Source organism: Drosophila miranda, chromosome 4 (assembly GCF_003369915.1).
Source record: "Drosophila miranda strain MSH22 chromosome 4, D.miranda_PacBio2.1, whole genome shotgun sequence".
NCBI classification, from domain to species: domain Eukaryota; kingdom Metazoa; phylum Arthropoda; class Insecta; order Diptera; family Drosophilidae; genus Drosophila; species Drosophila miranda.
The window spans coordinates 15,807,437-15,830,886 of record NC_046677.1 but is presented as its reverse complement, the minus strand read 5'-3'; the positions used below and the strand labels follow the sequence as shown (position 1 = coordinate 15,830,886).

The 23,450-nt window shown below is 45.8% G+C and overlaps 2 protein-coding genes across 18 annotated transcripts; one reads left to right on the top strand and one right to left on the bottom strand.

Annotated features, from left to right (window-relative positions):
- Nucleotides 1-838: 838 nt before the first annotated feature.
- On the bottom strand, nt 839-16,216 carry LOC108161569 (multidrug resistance-associated protein 1). 15 transcript variants are annotated; one of them, XM_033392717.1, is made up of 13 exons: nt 16,075-16,216; nt 13,197-13,320; nt 11,604-13,121; nt 11,403-11,540; nt 11,112-11,258; nt 9,616-9,700; nt 8,740-9,559; nt 8,293-8,669; nt 7,384-7,604; nt 2,826-3,043; nt 2,258-2,764; nt 1,817-2,198; nt 839-1,760 (listed from the first exon to the last, which is right to left on the bottom strand). In XM_033392717.1, exons 2-13 carry the CDS (start codon nt 13,248-13,250, stop codon nt 1,569-1,571), a joined length of 4,659 nt encoding a protein of 1,552 aa, XP_033248608.1. In that variant the 5' UTR covers nt 13,251-13,320; nt 16,075-16,216; the 3' UTR covers nt 839-1,568. The 15 variants fall into 15 exon arrangements, with proteins under 15 accessions (XP_033248608.1, XP_033248607.1, XP_033248605.1 ...); XM_033392716.1 differs by lacking the exon at nt 7,384-7,604 and adding an exon at nt 6,900-7,120; XM_033392714.1 differs by lacking the exon at nt 7,384-7,604 and adding an exon at nt 6,498-6,718.
- Nucleotides 13,807-22,723, top strand: LOC108161563 (PIH1 domain-containing protein 1). 3 transcript variants are annotated; one of them, XM_017295849.2, is made up of 5 exons: nt 13,819-14,025; nt 14,113-14,227; nt 21,695-22,314; nt 22,385-22,528; nt 22,584-22,723. In XM_017295849.2, exons 1-5 carry the CDS (start codon nt 13,957-13,959, stop codon nt 22,686-22,688), a joined length of 1,053 nt encoding a protein of 350 aa, XP_017151338.1. In that variant the 5' UTR covers nt 13,819-13,956; the 3' UTR covers nt 22,689-22,723. The 3 variants fall into 3 exon arrangements, with proteins under 3 accessions (XP_033248614.1, XP_017151338.1, XP_017151339.1); XM_017295850.2 differs by having other exon boundaries at nt 13,820-14,025; nt 22,600-22,723; XM_033392723.1 differs by lacking the exons at nt 21,695-22,314; nt 22,385-22,528; nt 22,584-22,723 and adding an exon at nt 16,901-18,181 and having other exon boundaries at nt 13,807-14,025.
- Nucleotides 22,724-23,450: the final 727 nt, after the last annotated feature.

Below are 23,450 nucleotides of genomic sequence, written 5' to 3'. Positions count from 1 at the left end.
AAAATACATCCTTTATTCATATAAATTCATTCTACAAGAGTCAGCTCTATCGCTGTTGCTCTTCCTGGTTTAAATTCCTTTCTTGGCGCCAATTCCTAGAGCAATAGTTTTGGTGTCCTATCGAAAAATCGCAGCGTGTTGGCAGCCCCGCCAAAGCATGTTTTAAGTGTTGTACAAGACACCTTTTTTGAGTATAAGCCGTTATTTTAACAAATTTAAGGAACACCTTTCTGCTTTAAAGTTTACTTAAAAATCCATAAAGTATTCCAAATGTATTCCTTTGGAAATAATAGTGGAATTTTTAAGAAAGCAGTCATTAAAATATGATTGAAATAAAATGAATAAGTAGAAATACGCGTAAGAAGAAAGGTTTGTTTGGCAAATGGGTATATTTATACGTAGTTTAGATAGTCTTTGAATGGAGAATACTCATAAAAACACAATTTTCTATTCTTTATAGGAAATATATAACATATTTTTGCTCCCCCAATTGTGTGTCATTAGGAAACAAGGATGTGATTTCTAAATTGTAGAAATTTCCATCTAGGCTTCTTAGAACTCAAAATAATCTCCCATTAAACGGGTTCCGTTAAGAGGGTATTAAGGTATCCCATTTAATGGGGGACTATTCTAAGTATTTTCAGATATTTTAAGGTATTTCAGGTATCTGAGTATTTTAAGAGGGTATTAAGGGTACCCATTTAAATAAGCAATCTACAGTCGAATTTACCTACCAAGAAGTTCCGTATAACGTACTTTTTTGGTCTCTGATATACGCTATATGGAAGTTCGACTGTATATTCCGCTGTGACCCAACCAAAATACCAAATTACCATCATTTTTCAGTGGGATTTTGGCTGGGTTTCATTTGTCAACCCATTAGTTTATTAGATTATTTAAGTATACATTTTACAAAAGTTTCAAGATTGTTTTAACTACTTTGACCGTTAACTAACTGATTGCATCAGTTGAAGGCAGAAAATTCTTGAGTGAGAGTTTCGTTTCACTTGCAGTTATTTTAAGTACATAAATACGTGGCATACATAAGAGTTATCCTTGAACTTTCCACAAGTTTCCATCGGTTGGGTTGTTGTTTAAGAAAACTAAGTACAGTAGACAATACAAAAATACGCGACTCGACTATGTAAATACATACATACTGTTACATTAAATACAAATAAAAAAAGGACGCACATAAGAATTATTAAGTAACCGACGAAGACACAACTGGTTTTCCTTTTTGAATGTGGGGGGGTTTTTCGCTTAAGCTATGAACATTAGTTGGTATTTGCTTATCTCTTGGTTTTCATCTCTTTCTGGTTTCTGTTTCATTTTTGTTTCCGTTTGCTTTGTTTCTAGTTGCTGCCGCTACATTTTTAGCCATGAGGTAGAGCCAGTTGCCATTTGCCAATTGCCAATTGATTGATTTAAAGCTACCGTTCAATGAATTAGTTAGTACATCTACTACGTCTATTGCTAGGGTTCTTTTTGCTTGGGGTTTGATTAATTCAGGGGGCAGACACCTTCAAATGAGTTTCGTGGTTGGACGTTTTGACATTCGTAGATCCTTAAACTAGATTGGCGTCCTTGGCCATGCTGTAGAAGGCCGACTTGGGATTGTCCAGCAGCTCTGTGGGCGAGGCGAACTCGGTGATCTGGCCCTTGTCCAGCACAATCACCTTGTCCGAGTCCAGAATGGTGTTCAATCGATGGGCAATCGTCAGGACAGTGCACTCCTTGAACTCCGTGCGAATTGTTTTCTATAAATACACGAATGTTACTAGGAATTCCCATTTTAGTGGGCCCAGGTCTTTACCTGAATCAAATCATCTGTTTCCAGATCCACTGCAGCTGTGGCTTCATCCAAAACCAGGAGCTTCGTCTTGCGCAGCAGGGCACGCGCCAGGCACACCAGCTGCCGTTGACCCACCGAGAGATTCTCGCCGCCCTCGGCAATCTCATGATTGAGACCCGCAGTCAGACTCTTGACAAACGACTTCAAGTGGGACAGCTCCAGGGCCTTCCAGATCTCGTCATCGGTTTTGATCTCGAAGGGATCGAGATTGATGCGCAGCGAGCCAGAGAAGAGGACAGGGTCCTGGGGAATGATGGTCAGGCGAGAGCGCAGCATGTGCAGACCCATGCCAGCGATGTCAACGCCATCGATCATGATGCGCCCGCCGGCAGACTCAATGATTCTGCAAGCCACAAAGAAGATTAGACAGAGTCGCTGGCTATAATTAGATGTGGATCTTACCTGAACAATGCCAGCGTCAGACTGGATTTACCGGCACCAGTGCGTCCCACAATGCCGACCTTCTCGCCGCCGGTGATGTTGAAGCTGACGCCACGCAGCACCAGGTCCAGGCCCTCGCGATAGCGCACCTGGAAGTTCTGGAACTCGACGCGTCCCTCCTCGGGCCAGTGCTTGGGCTTGTCCTTGTCCTGCTCCAGCTCCCAGGCAGCCTCCTGCTTGGTCTCTCCGTACTCCTTGATGCGCTCCACGGACACAATGTTCGTCTCAATGTCCGAGCTCATGCGCACCAGCCAGTTGAGGGTCTGTGTCACCTGCAGGGCATACGACACCGAAAGACCCACTAGTCCGGGATCGGTCTGTCCGCCCAACACGGCGAAGAGCGAGGCAAACAGGATGATCAGATTGCCGACCATTTCCAGGCGGATGGCCAGCCAACGATTGGCTATCACCGAGGGATACTTGCACACCTGGTTCTTGTCCACCTTGGCATCGGACTCCTCAATGAAACTGTGAAAATATCGAATATTAAATTCAAATCTACCTCCATTTTCATTCTAAAGACTCTCACCGATCGCCGACGTTGTAGGCTCGAATGGTGGGGGCTCCAGTCACGGTCTCGCCGAAATGCGAGTATATCGGGGAACGGGAGACGGACTCCAGACGCATCAGCTGTCGGGAGGTGGCCACGTAGAAGCGCTGGGCGAAGTAGTACAGCAGGGCGATGGGCACGATCACGGCCAGGAAAATGGGCGTGGACATGCTAATAACGACAATGGTAGCCAGAACCTATCCAAAACAACACAACACAGCAAAACGATATTAATATACGAAATTCGGGCAGTAAGTGTCGGTCGAGTGTGCGGAGAGGTGCTGAGGGTTAGTTGGAAGATCGAGATGATGGAATACATATTGGGATCGAATGCCAATACTTGATGGGAGAGGTTTTTTTTTTGGGGGGAGAGTCTTTGTAGGGCGCCGCCAATGGGTGGGTTTTTTTGTTGTTATTTTCTTGTGAATTTTTGAATGGGTTAAATTGTGGAAGTTCTTTTTGTAGCAATTTGAAGACTATGCAGTGCCGAGTTGGGACGCAACAATTACCTCAAACGCACACCAGATACAATCATTTATGACCTGGGGCATTTTCTGGTCAACCGATTCAACGTCTTTCGAGAATCGGGACAGAATGCGACCCACCGGCGTCGTATCGAACATATTCATGGGTGCACGCATTACGTTACCCAGGAGCATCGTATGGAGCACACTGGCCGCGTGCAATGTGCCCAGGGCCGGGGCCAGGTCCGAAAAGAATGACGTTATACCTGCGATTTGTCAATTCGGGATGGATGGTTGATTAAAATTCTGGTTTAGACTCTGATTTCGATTGCTTCGCAATCCAGACAACAAAGTTCAGTGCTCGAGAAGGTCTCTGCGAGTCGGACAACGATCCAACCCCGAATGAGGGCTCAGTCGGGGTCACCATTAAGAGAGAGAGAGAGAGAGCGACAGCCACAGGAAAAAAGGTATAGAGTCTTAAGTTAAGAGATGAGTTTTGAACGAGTAGAAAACATGCTCCCGCTCCAGTCAAACTATCTTATGTTGTATATATACAAGCAACTTTCTAGGGGTATAGAGTACCGGAGAAAGCCTCAAATTGCTACGAGTATGATGGGTATCATTTAGTTTGTTAGTTGGGTTGGTCTTAGATTAGTGTGTATGTTAGTCACGGAGAACATACCCGAAACGCTTGCGAGTTAAAGACGCGTGTTAGTTCTGGCAATACCAAGTCCAGTTTGTATATATCGTTTGCCAGGCGATCGAGTATTCGGGCCCGCGGCTGGATGTCGAAAAATGATTGCGGGGCATGCAGTATACGACCGAATAGATGGGCAAACAATTTCTGGGCGGCAGCCAGGCCGCCAAGGTAAACGAGAACTACACAACCTATATAGGCAACGACTGCGGATATCGAGGGATAGTGTTTAGAAATTTGTGTTGGACAGAACTTGTACGAAATATTTTTGTAAGTTTAGGACCAAATCAGGACACTCATTTGGGTGTTAAAGGACCAATACTTGGGTTAGTGTAAGGAACGGAAACAATATTTATAGTCGGATTTCTTTAACGTTTTGAACTGAAGAGTAACGAAGGCAAACGATACTTTCGGTGGGGGTTACCTGAAACCCTGTGCTCAGGACCATTCGTATATTGATCGGCATTACCAGGTCCAAACAGTGGATATCGTTCGAGCAGCGATCCAATATGCGACCCTTGGGCGTTATATCAAAAAACTCTGACGGACAGTGCATGAGATTGTTAAACAGTCGATGGAATACTCTGGATGAGGCATGTAGGGTGCATGTGAAGAGTGTTATGGCGGCGCCGTAATTGCAGAGACCTGACTTTCGTTGAATGATTCGAATTGATTTGTTTTTGATTCAAAGATATAGTAGATAGTAGAGTGTTCATGGAAGAGAGAGTTGAGTTCATAATGTATAAGTCTTAGATCGAAAACTTGTGCCAGTACAAACCATAACTCATAATAATTCGCTACAAACCAAAGAAAAACATATTCTTTATAAGAATAATAACTGGGAGAACGGAGAGAACTGGAAAAAGGTAAGGTAAGGTAAAAGTATATGTGCAAATACCATCCAAATGAAGGTCATAAAGGAGTCCAGGGTGGCGGGCAACTCTTCGTCGACGATTTCCATGTCACCGCTGAAACTATTCAAGAGACGTCCCAGCGGAGTCACATCGAAGAAGCGGCACACGGAGCCCCGTATGATCACATACAGGAGCTCATTATGTATCACCTTGGCCGCCTTGAAGCCGCCCATGTAGACGACCACGACCGCAGCGTAGGCTAACACACCTGCGATTCGAACCGAGGAACGGATCGGATTGGATGGATTGGATTGAATCGGAAAGGATTGTGAATGACTTGGGTATCGTTCGGGTTTCTAAATGGCTATCTGGATGAGGCGATCGATCTCCTACAGCATTAGCTCTCTGTCACCTAAAAGGCTTACAAATTAAGGGCTCTGAGACTAGGGCGATCTTCAGAGTGTGTTTAGGAGACCATAACCCCTGGTTAAGGCTTGGATTATGCTTAATTAATGATCAGTTCCCTTTAGGGCTTGCTCACACATGACACTCTCTCTCACATCAAGTAAAGGCGTTTTCGAGTTCCAAATGAGATTGATTTTTTGGTTTTGTTTTTGTTTAGTATATGGATGAAGCGGAAAGTGAAGCTGAAACTGAAGTAGGAAGGATGCATGTTAGGTGGTTGTATATTAGATTGCAGAATTTTGTTTGGTTTAGTATTTTGTTTGTACAGCTGGGTGTTACGTTGCGGGCCAATGCGCCATCGGTTTGGGGGTGTGCGTTGGTATTTTTGAGCAATTTGTAAGGTTCATTCTTTACCCCGAAACATGTGTTCAACAACATGGCGAACAACGATGGCAGCGCACTGTCCACCGTGTCGATATCCTTGGAGTAGCGACTGATTATGCGACCTATTGGCGTCGTATCGAACAGTTCCATCGGCCATTTGAGGCCTCTGTTCAGCAGACTGCTGAAGATCTCCGCTGAACAGTGCAGGCCGCCCATTGCCAGGGCCAGTCCCGAAAAATATTTAGCTACCACTGCATGAATCGTAAAAACGTTTTAGCCACAATACTTATCGTAATACAACTCTGTTGTTCATGCTCATGTTTGTCTCTTTTTTTTTTGCTACAAGTGTACGCCGGATAGTAGGTGTAAGCTCCCGGAAAGTTAGTGATCACATTGATAGGATTGGAGTTAGTGTCAAATTTGCTGTTACTTCGCGAAACGTGCAGTGGTCTTATACGTGGGGATGCTGGGGTTTTGGTTGCAGTGCCAGGAATTCCAATTGAAATAGTATTTTTTTAGTGTATGTACAGTCTCGGCAAGATATTTTAGGTACAGTCTAGTCACTAGCTACGATATATACATGTATGTACAAGAGCTCCCTGTTTGCTTAACTTTTTTGGCCAAAATTCGAATACGTTTGAGGAACTTTGTTCCTCTGAGATTCAGATTCTTCGATGATGATTGTTGGGAAGGAATGTGGAGAGTACAATGCGTTTCATAGCCATGAGACAGTTGAAAGATTGAAAAATTTACTCGATACAAAATCGGTTCGATTAATAATTGACTATCGTTGCCTCTTGGCTGCCTTATAGTTTTGAAACGCACTGCTTATTGGTTGGACATTTACCGCAAAGGCTTGACTTAAGACCATGCGCCACAGCATGGGCAGGGCATTGTCAACGGTATCGACATCTTTCGAGAATCGATTGACAATGCGCCCAAGGGGCGTGGTATCGAACAGTTCCATGGGCCAGCGGAACACAAAATGCAGCAGTCGCTCGTGCAGCTCCTTGGAGCACAATATGCAGCCAAGGGCCAGCGTGAGTGAGCAGAAAAAGTACGTAATAACTGGAAAATAATAATCAATTTTTAGGCTAATCGAAGGATTAATTGGAAGCATTTTCAGCGGACGCAGACACAGGGCATGAGAACTTTTGCTACGCTACGGAGGGGACCTGACCTACTCAGCTATTTGAAGAGAACATTCGGATGGGGGAAGATGGGATCGGAGCTCCCTACAGATAATTACCAAAAACACTTGCATCACGGCGACGCGCAAGTTGAGGGGCAGGGTATTGTCAATGGTATCGATATCCTTGGAAAATCGATTAACAATTCGGCCCAGAGGCGTGATATCGAACATCTCCATGGGCCAACGCAACGTGGCATGGATTAGGATACTGTGCATATACCGGGCACTGTACACACAGCCCAGCGACAGTATCAGGGTGGAGAAATATCCGGTTATAACTTTTGGAAGTGGAAGATTGACAGACATTAGATCCATTAGTGACCCAAACAGGTAAACCCCGACAAAACGATTGCCCAACGACGATGATTAGTAGTATTTGTGGTAGTATTCGTGTTGGATAATGCATGATGAGCAGGCCGAACCATGATCGATGATTGATAGTAAGGCTATCCCTCTGTTGTTGTTTGGTGTCGTGCAAGGATTAATTCTTAGTATCGAGTGCCATTTTGAGTGGCATCGTATCATCATCATCATCATTTACCATGAAGCCCTGGCCCAAGACGACACGTATGTTGAATGGCAATACATTATCGATGGTATCGATATCTTTCGAGAATCGATTAACAATGCGTCCCAGCGGCGTGGTGTCGAACAGTTCCATCGGCCAGCGTAAGTTGTAGTACAAGAGCGTTGTATGCAAGGACCGTGAGCACTCGAGACAACCCAATGAAATGGCCAACGATGAGAAGAAATTCACTGACACTACGATTGTGTGTTCGATTGTTTGTTGTTGTTGTTGTCGATAATTTTGTTGTTGGTGTCGGTAGGAAGCGGGGGAGGGAGAATATCGGATAAATTATTTGTACGCTCACACACACACACACACACAAAAGGAAAACCGTTAGTTTGGGTGAATGTTCTGAGATACGATAACAGGTTACGATTAATCGATTGGATCCTGTACCGCAATTCAGAACATTTGAGTGCAGAAAAATTAGTGTTATATATCCATTATATGGATAGGGATAATTATCATATACTGAAAGCCTAGTGTGTGAAAGCCGTGCAGCGCATTCGCAATAATCTTGTGTTGGAGTGTTCTTAGCGTGTTCTGTGTTTTGTGTTGTTTCAAGCCAAAGTGTGGTGGGGGTTAATTGTTTAAGGAAAGAGGACAGTGGGGGTAGGAGGCTGTCTAGAAGGTAGCTGAGCAGCATGTGTTCTCTCGGCGCCAAAGTAAGAAGCAATAATAAAAAGAAGCATCAAAACATAAACGAAAAAACCCAAACACCAAACATAAAATGTACAAAATAAACGAAAACAAACATAAACCAAAAAGGAAGCACAACTAGGACATAAACTTAAGCAAAAATAAACCACAAAATGGACAAACGAACATGAAACAAATACGTTTTTCAATATATAAACAGTGATCGAATCACAATGGACTCACCTTGACCGAAACCGAATGCGCCATAGACACCGAGGTACATGTCCCTGAGTCCCGTATCGTTGCCAACATTCTCATCGTTGGCCCACTTGGTTAGCCACAGATTGGAGCCGATTTGGAATGCTTGGAATACGAAGTTCAGCACGAGCGTGGCCACCGACAGGAAGATGCCAACGCTCTTGATGTAGTGCTTGTAGACGGCAAAGTCGACGCCCCCAGTCTGGGACTTTTCCGTCTCGATGAGCTTGCCCTCGACCTCCTGCTTCTTCTTGAGCGAAGCGGCCGAGGCAACGGAATCGTGCGAGTTCTGGCGCCTGGTGCGACGTCGCAGACTGCCGCCGCTGCCAGTGCCCATCAGACTGTCGGCAGAGGTAACCGAACTACAGACAAACAAACAAAAACATTAGGATTACGAATGCCATGGCTCGACAAAAGGTCCAATGTACTCACATGGAATCCGACAGGCTTTCAGTGCGCGCCAGCTTAATGGCCTTCTCGACACTTCCAAGCAATTCAGGGACATCACCGGTGCTAGAGATTTGGCGTTTAATCTGATTGAGCTCTTCCTCCTCGGCATTGCCGTCTTGCAGATGCTGGATAATGAAGTCGGCAAAGGCGCCCTTGTTCTTCACGAGCTGATCGAACGTGCCACTCTCACTGATCTCGCCCATTTTCAACACATATATGCTGTCCACCTGCGGCAGGAAGGTGACACCGTGCGTGACCAAAATGCGAGATTTGCGTGCCAAGAGTCCCTTCGGTCCGATCACTTCTTCGAAGATGTGTTTGCCTACGTGCGAGTCGACGGCACTCAAGGGATCGTCCAGCAGATAGAGATCTGCGTCGCAGTACACCGCTCTGGCCAGGGAGATGCGCTGCTTTTGGCCACCTGAGAGATTAATGCCCTTCTCACCGATTTCCGTGAGATCTCCGGCCGACAGAATGTCGATATCGGCACGCAGGGCGCAGGCATCGATCACCTTGTTGTAGCGCTTCCGGTCGTACTGCTGCCCAAAGAGGATGTTGTCACGGACCGTCGCATTCTGAATCCACGCCTGCTGGGGCACATAGGCCATCTTGCCCACCGTGTTGACAACGCCCGCAAGCTTCTCCATTTCGCCGAGGAAGGCCTGCACCACCGAGGACTTACCGGAGCCGACGGTGCCCACCAGGGCCACCAGATTGCTCTTACGCACCTCAATGTTGATGTTTCTAAGCGTAATCTCATCGCCCCACGAAAACTCGCCATTCTCAATGCTCATTGGATGGGCTGGAATTCAAGAAAACCCTTTATATATAATCCTTGGGTATTTTACATTCACTTACGTTTGGAGGAATCATGGAGCACGCTGTTGGGGTCAAGTTCTTCACTGTTCAGGAACTTGTTTATACGCTTCACAGAAACTTGCGTCTATCGATCCACACATGGAAAAGGAAATCGATTAGAAATGCTGCCACAATACACAGAAGTTTTCACACGGAAGGGGGTTAGTAGATGGGCGGTTTGTAGAGGGGGAGAGTTGGGAAGGAAATGCCCCAGTGCAGAATTTAATGAATGCGTGGTATCCCCGACATCTGCCGAGGTAATTATATACCCTCTGCAGAACGACGAGTATTTAAGGGATAAGGAATGGGGGCTTTAAATTCGAAGAAAAATAGGAAATCTCCACTAAATTAATCTAAATTAGATCTTTTAATATCATTTCAAGCGAAAAATTGATGCTCGACTCGAGACGCACAAGCGAAAACTGCAAAAGATAATGCCCGAGAATAGAAAGAAAAACAAAATACATTGCGTGTGAACGACACAGCACAATTATGCTTGATTCGACAGGTACAAGCGAATGCGACAGAATTTAAAAACAACATGCATGTCGTGTACATGACGTGACAAAACTTATGCTAGACTCGAGTTTCGCTGATAGGGGTTTTCTGTTTTTGTTGTTTCCCTGCTTCCCAGTTTTTTCCTTTTCGATAATGGGAAATAAAATTTCACATAGGATTTAATAGAATAAAATTACGGACAAATCATGCCTGATCAAATATTCCCTTCCCCCTAGAAATACTACCCACAACCTGCAAGAGATATCAGAAAAAAATCCCTAAAATTCAAATTCCAATGAAAAAGGCAGAGACCCACAACCAGAAAAAGTATTTGGAAAATCGGAATTGGATTGCTTCGGACAATTGTGAATCCCAGAGGATGAATGAGATTAAATAGAAACTTTAGAAAATGGTTTGAGGATCTAGGGATCTCAGGATCGGATCAGTGGTGAGAGGAGTGTACGTTGGGGTATGTAAATTTGTTTTCGGCTAAAAAAAGAAATCAAATTCAGTAAAATAAACATAAATCACAATCACAAGAACGGCACAGTAGTCGAACCGATCACAATGGTGGCCCGGGGAGGGAGATCAAAGTGTTGTGGAAACCCATCCCATCCATGGGGGCCACCGCTGTGATCGGATTTGGCGATATTGCAATTGGGATTAAACTTACTTGCACCAGGTTGGTGATCAGCATGGGCAACATTGTTAGCGGAAAACGAAGAATGTTGAATAATGATAATGAGACAAAGGTTTTGGTGGCATCAAGCACATTATTTTCATCGATTAGAACGTAAGTGGCAAATGTGACTAATGAAACCTAAAAGATAATACACGAGATTGTTTAAAGGATTTGCATTTGAATTCATAAGTTTTGATTTTGGTTGGTTGGTTTTTTTGGTATGGATTTGGAGTCGATTGTATGCACCATAGCCGAAGATTAGGAAAAGATGTTCGTGCCGCTTCCTTCATCATCATATCATCATCATAGCCTTTACCTCGGCTATGTCAACAGTCAGCATAGGCAAGACGGTCAGCGGGATTTTCATGATGTCGAATAATGCGAGACTGACAAACACTTTTTCGACGCTCAGCTGATTCGCCTCGCTGGTCAACACGTAAGTGGCAAATGTGACCAGGGAAACCTTTTGTTTTTTAGATATTGTATATAGACACATTCGGATAGTTCCAAGATTAGTCCAACTCCAACAATTGATCGGCGGCGCACTGGCTGCTGCTGTAACGAGATTTCAAAGTGTGGCCCGTCGGGTACGGGGCGCATATCTTACCAGGAAGGGGGCACATGACCAGAGGAAGGATGTGCTAGCATTCAGATAGGCCGTCGATCGTAGAGTGGCTATCTCCTTGTCACGTATGTCCAGCACTTGCTTCTCAAAGCTCGGCTCCCAGGCATACAGCTTGAGGACCTTCATTCAGGAATACACAACGTTAGAGAAATATCTGTATATAGCACTGGGACTCGGACTCACCTTAATGCCACTCAAAACCTCATTCATCAGCTTGACGCGCTCGTCCTTGTATTTCATTTGACGTATCTGATAGGTCTTGATGCGACTGGCAATCACGCCATTCACCGGAATGAGTATGATCATCACAGCCAGGCCGGCGAGCACAGACGGGCCCAATTGCTGCCACAGGAAATACAGAGCCAAACCGATTTGAAGGGGCGCCGACCAGATCATGTTCAGGTACGTAGTCAACTCCATGAAACGCTGAGCATCCACGGCCATCAGGTTGACAATCTCGCCGACAGTGGACTCCTTTTTGGTGGCATTGGAGATGCGCAGGGCCTTGCGATAGATGGCATTGATGAGAGCCGTGCGAATGCGCAGTCCCACAATGAACATGCGATGGAAGTATTGGCCAAGAATGAAGGTCTGGGCAGCAGCCAGGACGAAGAGCGTAACGGAGAACAGGATGCCCTTCCATTCGGGCTGGGGATCGGTCCTCTGGTCCTCCACAAAGCCAATGATCAGACTAAGCACCTGCGGCTGGGCAAAGGTCAGGGTGTCGGTGATGAGCTTCATGAGGGCTCCGAACAGGAAGACGCCTCCAAAGGACCTGTAAATTGGCGGCATAATGCTGGCCATGCCCTTCTTGCGTCCAGTCTTCTCTCCATGCGGATTCTCGAACGTCACATTGCCATTACTGAACTGCGCCTTGGGCTCCGCCTTGGAGCGACCCTTGTAGTTTTTGCGCACATTCTGGTTCCAGTGATAGGCAAAGATGGGCATCACCTCGGAGCAGCTGTCCTGAGGACGCAGATCCCACAGATGCTTCTCCTCCAGCGGATTGCGGTAGCCCTTGAGGGCCATCTTATCGAACCACTGGTACGTGATCCGCGACAGGAAACTGGCCGACAGTTCGGGTATCTCGTTCTCGCCTCGCTGGTACTTGGTCTGAGTGGGCTGGCCGTCGGCGAAGCAATTGATCAGCAGCATACAGCAGTAGAGCGTGAACGACACAAAGAAGCTCACGTACATGTACTCCTCCCAGGAGAAGTCCGATTCGGATGGCTGCTGCGAGTCGTCGATCTTGCTGCGATCCGCTGCGGCGCGCACCTCCGTGCGGCAGCGCGGTATAGAGAGAACGGTCAAAAGGAACCAGAAAATGAACTGGCAGCCTGACGTCTGCACGCCGTACTTCCGATTCAGCGGTATGAAGATGAAGATCAGCAGGAAGGTGGCAAACTTGATGATGGGGCCCCACACATCAAGGTCGTACAGAGGCAGCTCCGAGTCGCCGCCCTTCTTCACCAGGGCCATGATCAGGTCGAGGGCTGTGATCACCAACAGTCCGAGATTCACCAGCATCTTGCTCACACTCAGCTTGTTCCATGGTATATTTCTGTCGAGGCTGGCCTTCAGATAATAGAAATCAAAGACCACAAACGCCCAGTAGAAGGCGCAGGGCATCCACACGAGGGCCGTCTGTTCGAAGCAGGGCGTAAAGTCCGGATTGTTTGTATACCAGGTCTCTGTGGAGTTCTACAAAACCACACAACACCAATTAAGAAATAGTTAATTGATTCTTGGAATTTGATCGGTAGATCTATGACGCACCCAGAATGTGGATCCACAGAACCTGTCCATCGGCGAACCTATATCCTCCGCCATGGCTTCTGATCGTGTCTAGTGCCTACACCACGTGCACCTCTTGTGAGAATTTTTGGGATTAAGGACGTAACTATAATAGAAGAAAAAAAAAAATTTAGCCAGCTGTTCCGTTCTCAAGCGGCACAACAACAATTAGCTGTTGGTATTTTTCGGCTGGTATATTATTTTCTATGGTAACCAGGGCTGCCAAATTTTAAGAAGAACAAATAGCTAATTTTAAAAAGTATCTTTCTCATATATTTACAACTATTTCATATAACGCATTGCAGCAATTTTAAGAAACAATCCTTTAAGAGCACCTTATAGTTGTGGCAGCATTTATAGTTGTGGCAGTTTCCCGCAAATTGAAGAGTATCGATGCACGGCATGTGCACAGCTAAGTATCGGGGTATTTTTGTATATTTCCACGCACACAGTTGGGCAGAGTTTTGTTTTATAAATCCCACAACATAGCTAAATATTTATGTATTTCAGATAGCCCGAATTATAATATACAGAACTAGCTAAAAAATCTCTAATTTGGCAACAGTGATGGCAACATATGGTATTATTACCATATTCACATACGGTCACTTTTTCTTTAATTGTGACAAGTTGCCAGCTCTGCTCTAAATTCAGAAAAATTGTGCATGTAGAAAACAATCAAAGTTACTTTACGCTTTATTTAGATTGTAATTTAAGCGAGCGAGCTCAGTAAAATAAAATAATGGCACGCCGCACTAATTTTATTGATGGCAGCGACAGTTTTCGCGAGCAGAATCTACGTTTTGTTCGGGTAAGCCACAAACACCGCAGCGAAGAAGAAGACAAGGTTTTTTTTCGTGCAAAAAATAGTTCAGCTCTCGGCTTTCTTTGCCCACAGAATGAGTTTGAGGATAATGTTAACCAGTTCTTTGGGGGCGCCAACCCATCTTACAATAAACAGCAGCAGCAGCAGGCGCCACCGCGGGACGCTTTGATTGTGCAACCCACACCAGGTGAGTGGCCGACCCGGCCCGACCGACTTGCCGGGCGGAGAGTTCCCTTCCGGCGGTGGAAGCCCAAGAATGTGCGAAATTCTTGCCGGCCAGGCATGACACCAGTTTAATTGGGAACAATTACTCTTTATCAGTTGTCTTTATCTAACACCTGGCCGTGGGGCTAATCTCTACGAGTGCGAAATCATGTCTCTCAGATAGACATCTTCCACCCTCATGTCGCTATCGATTGCGCGCGCGGTACCCCTAACAATAGAACAGTGAATGCGCGCTAAGTTGTACAAAGCCCAGGCCAAATGTGTCCACTTTAGTGGCTGTTTAGTTAAGAACCGCACCACTTGGTATAATCTTGTAATCTTCTTTTTTTTTTGATAATGGAATGGGAAATCCGGCCTGAAGGTCTCACCTCCCACTCCACTGTTGCCGACAGTTTTTTATGTCACTGTCAATGACGAATATGCAACAAAAAACTAGTTTTTCCCCAAGACACAATGGCTAATCTTGGAGCGACCACCACACGAAACCCCCGGAGGAGAAGTTTAAGGTGTCTAAGGCGGCTGTGTGCGAGCTAGTAACATTTTATGGGCGCTAAAAACTTGTTTGCCGCGTCGACGCGTGTTTTAAGCATTCGGCTTTAGATAAAATTCTAGCCGCTGAAAACGAGTATTAGATTTTTAATATAATTAGCAGCGAAAACCTGTTCCCCCTCTCCAACAGGCAATTATATAATTTTATAAGCAAAATACATTTTGTTGCCCTTCTTTTGATAAACATTTACAATTCATATGTTTTCGCTTTCCCTAAAGAAATTTATCTAACGAAATTGTGCACTGTCATGATGAGATTCTGGGTTGACCTCCCCCGCGAAGAGTCGTCTGATAAAAGGACTGGCTCTTCCTTGTTTAATGCAAATTTCAACTCAATTTTTGTGCTGTGTATTGATTTTGTTTGCTTTTCAGCCGGTGAATATGATATATTGTTTACAGGTACACTTGCATCATCTTTTTTACTCAACAACGCTACTTGATATACAATATTTATGGACACTTGACGGTGTTTGTCTGTGATCGAAGCGATAAGCGGATCGCAGTATCTTCCTGGCCCTCAAGAAGTCCTCTTCCCGATTGCTCACTGTTTTTACCAGTTTCCCCGCTATCTATATATGCTTTTGGTCACGAAATGGCTTCTTATCGCGCTTTTATACTCGATGCTTCTTTGGGAGCACACTTCACACGAACAGAGAGTCTCTCTCTCTCTCTCTCTCTCTTTAGTTTTGAATTGCACTTTATAATCCTTGTCGTGTTTCTTATCGCCTTCACACTTGCTCTAGTTTGTTGTTTTTCTTCTACGAACAACAACAACAATATAATTTCCATTCCGATTATCACGGCCTCTAGCAGAATCTGTCGAAGCTACTAAAGATACCATCGGTTCCAAGGCCTGTGAAAAACGCGTTTGCCCATGACGTCAACCACGAATTACAAAAAATCTAGCCATAGCTATTAAATGTTCTCCATTTGTACATATGTAATTTCATTCGAATAACCTCGCCGATACCAATTTAATTATTTTTAAAATTTTTTTGTATCAATTAAACAATTGCGCCTGAAGCATGACCAAACACTAATTGTTGTTATCAAACAATTTGGTACGTGATTCACCCGCTGTGGCCCCAAAACGGGAGAAATGTTTGAGCGCGGGAAAACGTTTTAAATAATTTCACAATTTGTAGAAACGAAACTCACGCACCAGCCGACAAAAACCGCGCACACACTTGTTACGCCTCGCGGACGGACGGACGTACAAGAGAATCAATGCGATGCGACCAAAATGTCACTTATAATTACCTCTGCGTATACGGCGGGGGAGAAGAATCGAATAGTTTGAAAGGCGGGGCACACAATGAACAGAAACTGAACCGGCTCGCAACCAGCTGAAAAGTTAACTGAATGCCAGCCAAACGTTGCGGACAAACTTATTTGTTTGGCATTTCAATGTACGAAAGCACACGCAAAGGAGAGCGCTGATATACTACCTACCCTATAGCGCGAGAGAGAGATAAACCCCATAAAGAGAGAGCAGAGATATGGGTAAAACAAAAACGAAACCGAAGACAAAACCCAGCGATAGATATCGGGTGCCAAGAGAGACAGAGGGAGCGGCTTGCTCGTCGCACTCTCTCAGACTTTGATCAATTAAAAGATGTAAAACTCGGCTTGAAAGTACAGTTAAAAGCGTGAGAGCTGGTCACACTGCAAACCCGAGATTAACTTGCCGATGGGCAAGAGATAACGCCGGCCCGGCTACGCTCTCTCTTCTCTCTGCATCTCTTAATATAAATCATTCCCTCTCGAATTGAATGAACAGCATACATACACACAAATAGACACTTCCAGATGTGATGAAATAGTTTAGGCCCGAAAGAGCTGCCGACTCTTAAAAACCACAAACAAATCAACTTCAAAGAGGGTTGTGTGGGGCGGCAGCCGCCCAAAATTGGCGGATTTAGTGGGTATATGTGGTGTATTTGTAATTGCTTGTTTTGTAGTGTTTTAGCTTACTATATTTTATTTGAATTGAATTATTAATTGAAACGTTGAATGAGTAGACCGGAACCCCAGTGCCTAGTCTTAACCAGAGTTCTTCCTTCCCTCCCTCTACACTTTTACATAGACGGCCATGAGCTGGACAGTCGTCGCCAGTTCCTGCGCCAGTTGGGCGCCAGTCCGGCAGTGGCACACGCCCTGGCCATGCGCACCCTCGAGGTGCCCAATTTCGATCTGCGCCACTTCCAGCGGCGCCGCTATCGCTTGACCGTCGAACTGGGCGACCGACAGTCGCAGCCCGAAATTGATGCCGTTGTGCTTCAGTCTATCGGCACTCTGGTGGAGAAGTCCGAACAGAATCGTATTCAGAGTCGTCCACGTCCACGCACACCGTCGCCGCCGCGCAACATCAACTGGCACAACAATCGCGACATATCGCCGCAGCAGATTGAACGATCACGTCCACGCACACGAGATGTCGATGATAATATTCGGGGCCGTCCCAGGGGCGCACCAGGTCTCAGGGAGATCCTTCCATCAGGCCCAATAGACGCTGGCCCACCCCCAGGACGCAGGAATGATGTGCCACCGGCAGGCCGCCGGGATGACAATTTCCCGCCAGGACGCAGAGATGTTGTTCCACAAGGACGCAGGAATGATAGTCCACCGGTTCCACATGGTCGCAGGAATGATTGTCAACCTGCTCCAAGAATAAACGTTCCCCAAGGTCGCAGGAATGATGTATCACCAGGACGCAGAGATGCTGTTCCTTTTGGTCCTATCGACAATATTTCACCAGCTCGCAGGGGTGGTCACAGAGATGCTATTCCATCTGCAAATGTACCAATAGTACGCCGGAATGAAGCCCAACCAGGACGCAGAGAGGCTGCTCCTTCTGGTCCCAGAAATCATATTCAACCCGTTCCCAGAGAGAATGTTCCACAAGGTCGCAGAGATGCTGCTCCTAAGGGGCCCAGAGACAATGTTCCAGCAGCACGCAGGAATAATCGCAGCGACGCTGTTCCACCTGCTCCCAGAGATATTGTACCACCAACACGCCGGAATGCTGTTCCACAAGGACGCAGAAATACTGTTATTTCTGGTGCCAGAGAGAATGTACCATCGGGGCGCAGAGCACCACCAGGTCCCGGCGCGGCAATCCCAACAGTTCCCATGGACTCAATGCCTCCTCGTGGCCAGCCGATTGCTGCAGCAGGTCCCATAAAGACCGTTCCGCCAGTTCGCATTGACCCTGTCCCACAAGTAGGACGGAAGCAGGTTGGTCCACAAGGTCCCAGTGCGGTACTGCCACCAGTGCGCGGAAAACCTGCCCACCCGGACGCGTAGAGCCTGTCGCAGGTCGCGGCCCTTCAAGTCGCGGAAAACCTGCAGGTCCCCCAACTGGCGGAAAGCCTAATCCACCCGATCGCAGGAACAATAGTGCAAGCCCACCCGGTCGCGTAGAGCCTGTCACAGGTCGCCTGGCACATGGGCCTCCAGGTCGCAGGCAGCCAGACCAACCCGGTCGTCGGGACAACAGTCAAGGATTTGTCGAACGTATAGATCTGACGGAGATGTCCAGCCATGAGTGCACTCCTCCCCACTTCGACGGCGGTCGCAATGATTCCTATCCGAATAATCACCCAGATCGCTTTCCGAACAATCTTAATGAGAATTTTGAGATCAACAATCGTGGCATGGATGCAGAGTTTTGCGGCCAGCCGGATTTTAATGATCCACGCTTCAACGACGCCAATCGTGGACCTGGCCCTGATGCCTTTTTGGTCAACCAACGTCAGAACATCGATCGCGACGACGACTTTCAGCGCCAGCAGCATGGCTCTGATCGTCCACAGGGGCCACCCATTTTTATGGGCAATCCAAACACAGAATTTTGCGATTCTGAGCCCAACTTTGGGGGACAGCAACAGCAGTCAAGACACATTGGGGGACGCCCCCAAATTGGGAACAACTACCAGCGTTTTATCCACAACGATCAAGTAACGATTCTACGTACGGATTTGGTCGATCACAACGAACGCAATTTCGATGGCAACTTTGGCGATCGTAGTCCAGATAACTTTGGTCCGAATGATCGCCACTTTGAGGGCAACTGTCGTGATCATGGGGATGCTCCACGTTTCAACGATGACAGAGATGGCCGGCAGTTTATGGATGAAGAACGAATTCGTGGACAGCAGCAGGCGGGGAATTTTGGACGTCCACAGGAACAGCGGAACGAAAATTGGCGTTTCTACAACAGCGAGCCGGAGCGCTCTCATCACTTTGATCGCAGCTTAGAGCGCAACGATCCGAACAACAGAGATCTGCGTTTCAATTTGAACAACGATCCGAACAACAGAGAGCTCCGTTTCAACTTGAACAACGATGATCGTAATGCATATGGACACGATCGTATCGATCGTAATGATCGCTTCGTTGACGACGACAATTGTCGTGATCAGATGATGTTTAATGACTCTGGACCTGGACCCTTTCAATCCAATCAAAGTCAGTTCGGTGGCGATCACCGCTTTGAGAACGATGGCGACTTCGATCAGCAGCAGCGCCAGTTGGATGGCGATTTCATTCAGTCGAACAACCAACGCTTTCCACAGCGAGAGCTTGACAGTTTCCGTGACGATTTCCAACCAAATCATTATCAAGTAAATGTTGATATCGACTATCAAGACAGAGGAGACCAACGTCGTCCTATGGATCGTCGTAATGATCGCTCTGGCAGTGGTTACCGCAACCCAAATGATCACTATCAAGAACGCAACACAGGCAGGAATGCAAACCGTTCCAATCAACCACGAGAGGCTCCACGGAATGCCAATGTTGGCAGTTCCCATGAAAACCGAACAAATTCATCCGCAGATCGTGCCGCAAAGGCACCAAGAAATCCAAACCCTGTAGCCAGAGGTGGCAAGCCAACCGTTGGTCCAAATCCAAATCAGAATCAGAAAAAACCAAATCAATCAACCATACCAGTCAAAGGTGGAAACCCTGTAGCCAGAGGTGGCAAGCCAACCGCTGGTCCAAATCCAAATCAGAATCAGAAAAAACCAAATCAATCAACCATACCAGTCAAAGGTGGAAACCCTGTGGGCAAGAACACTTCGGCTGGCCCAAACCAGGAGGCCACGACAGCCAGGAATCTGGCCAATCCTGGTGGTGTCCCGAAGCCAGCAGCCGCCGCCACTCCAGGGGCCAGGAAATTGCCGGGCAAGCCGCCAGAGGCAAACCCTCGTGCTGGTAAGGTTAAAAAACCAAAGCTAGAATCGTTTCAGATATCGCCAGTAAATGTTGAGTATCTCTTGAAACTTTTACTGGGGATGAATGATGCGAGAATGCATGATTAATGGGTGCGGCAGGGATGCAGTCCGGTTTAGGGGAGCCTTGAGCTGTAGCTCAACTCAATCCTTAAACGGTTCGAAGACAATCAAATTGGTTAAAAAACTTTTCAAGAGAGCACAATTATTTTTATATTGCTGTCTCTTTAAGGGACATTCATTCGCTCAATTCTTCAATCGCTTAAATCGCCTAAAGGGTTAAAAAGCTGCTGAATGGATATGATGCTGCTCTTCAAGGGAGTAATTCCCTATTGCCAATCCACTCGGATTATCCCTGATACGAACCGAACCGACTTGCATCCTCCGCCTCGTGGAGAATATGTCTACAGAATATAACACCAGGTATTTCCCATCATTTTACAGGACAAAAGCGCGCCGCTGAGGAAGCGCTGCCCGTTGGTGGCGAGGTCAAGCGACGCAAAGTCATCAAGGGTAAGCGTTTCCTTATCGGCGGCAGAAAGCTGCCCTATATCGCATTCGATCAAGTGTTGCCGCAGGAGGAGGCGGAGTCCTATGCTGTGACCTTCTTCGAGCAAACACCCAACTACAACACGAACGTCTATGCCAACGAGGATGGCAAAGTTGTGCAGGGCCACGAGGACGATGATAGCTCGGACACCGATTCACTGGAGTTGCCCGAAAACACAAGGGGCGGTGGCAGGCAATATGGTAAAAAACAAAAAATCAATCGGATGCGCAAGGAATGGACCGCTTTGTATCGTACGAAGAGCTACAAAGACTGGGACTGCTGGTGGACGGATTACAAGTGGTGTGGGAGCGAGATCAACAAAGTGCTGGAGAAATTCGAGAACCGGAATCTGCAGCATCGCTTCATACCAATCTACAAAAGTTACACCACCGAGCAAGTGGTCAATACGGTCTTAAAATTGGGACACGTGGCACTGGAGAAGAACACATTCAATGTGCAGCGCAACATGCGGGCCATTTTCTTGCTGATGGACAATACTTTCCTCAAAAATCTCAAGATGGAGAATATTGAGCAGCTGGAGAACTTGATACGGCGTGTGCCCAACCATTTGTGGCTGTACAAGCTCCGTAGCATGGTCTATATGTGGTCGAAATATCATCAAATCTTGAAGGACCCTCCAAAAACTTTAAGAAAAGCAACACACAATGCATATGCCAGAAAATGGAAGACACCCATGTTCCACTGGCTGGCCAAGCAGGCCTTTGATGAGCTCCACGTATGTTCCAAAAAGTAAAAAGTATTCCCCAATCAAACTGATATTTATTTTCTATTGATGTACCCCACAGGCAATCAGTGAAATCTCTTGGCCGGATCACAATCGTCTCTATCCGGGCATAAAGAAGCCAACGAAGAAATAAACGATATGGCAGATACCCCTATCCTTTAAAATGCACATAGATTTTTATATACTCGTAGTATCGATTTGTAAATTGAATTAGAGCAGAATAAAAATTCCCCTCCACCTTGACTCATGTGCAGTGTGCATACCAAATAACCAATAACCAATAGATAATATCTCTAATATCTGTAATATCACCTTCGATTAAACCACTAATGTCCATCTTGCTTTCGTCAGGATTCTGTATGAAGAGCTTCAAGGTGAACAGCACTGAGAAGTTCTTCATCAATGTGTGCCAGGCCTCGGAGGTGCCAGCACCCGAAGATGTCACCGAGGAGGAGCTGATTGCCATACTGGAATCACCGACACCGGGCTCGTTTCGTGTGCCCATGAGCATCTCCGATCCGCGACACACCAAGGATCGGTCAGACAAGACCGTCGATGTCTGCGACATTGCCATCAATCCAGAGTTTTTGGTCAAGATACAGAAATCGCAGCTTTTCAAGAACTTCTTTCAGCAGCTGGCCGCCGAGGCACTCAGCGAGAAGTACAACGTACAGATATCCATGGAAAAGATCATCACCCTGAACAATCGCAAGTTTGTGGGCACCCTGGTCTCGCATCGAGTGCGCAACGCTGATGTGAAACATGTCCAATCCCTGTCCGGTAAACCGGCCGCTATTGAAGCCGGCAAGGATCAGAAGGCGTCTTCGAAATTGGTGCAGGAGATCGATGACAAGTATGCGGCTGCAATCAGGAAGATCCGCCAGACGGCGGAGCTGCAGTACAAGCTACGTGCCCAGCTCCGCGATGATGCTGTTCATGAAATCCAAGCCGAGATCTACCTACCAAATTGTGTATGTAGCTTTTTACCATATAATATTGTATGATGATGTATATTGACGATAAATCTCTTCGATTCGAAAGGTCTCCTCGCACGAGATCAACCTGGATGTTGGTGAGGATCGCATCATGGTCGAGTCCCGAAAACACGGCTATGTCTTTGACAAATTTGTCAATTATCGTCTGCAACAGGATCGTGCCCGTGGCCTGTTCGACAAGACAAGCAAGGTGAATAGACATGATTTCCAAGTTATACCGAAAAACTGCTTTATATAATCTAAAGTGTAACTATCTTTCAGATGCTACAAGTCCGCATTCCTGTTTACAGTCAAAAATAAACCATAGAAAACTCATGTTCGTCTTATATATTCATAATTTTAATAAATAAATTGTTTCATTTCGAAAATGTAACTAGCTGTTAAACCTTTTTGGTATATATTTCGGAACAAGCTCCTCTAAATATAGTTTTTTAAATACATAAATTATAGCTATTATTTTACTGATATAATGACTAAATATCATTAAAAAACATGTGTCACTTTACCAGTAGTTTTGAAACAGTTGATCGAAATTAGAGAAAAATAGTTGATGTTAACAAAGGAGCACAAAAAGATCGCGCCATTAAATATGGTTATTCCCATGGAACTTTCTGAGGTCTTAATTTCCCCCGGGAAGGTCAAAGATGAACGAGGAAAGAGCCGTCAAGACACAATACGGGTCGATTTGGTAACGACGTGCTTATTATTATTCAGATAAAAATATGTGCAAATACACCTAACAAATTTGCACAGTTTATAATTTGTAAATATGACAAATGTTTATATGTATGTACACTGGTGCGATTTATCTTTTCTGAGTACTAAGTCGCAAGAATTCGCCAGGCTACGAATTTCGCGGACGAAAAGCATGTATAATTTTTAATCGTTTCCCATCATCCCAAAATCATCCCTTTTTTCGCCAGCGAAATTTTTTTCGTGTATTATTACTAGGCTGAATATACGATGCAGTAGTAGCATTGTTTAATTATTGCTCCACTCCATATTAACTTATAACGCGCAATAAATCATAGTAAATTAATATAAATTTATAAATTTGCCTACAAAATTACTTATTTTTGATCTGCATTCTTAAACACAAATCATCAATGAAG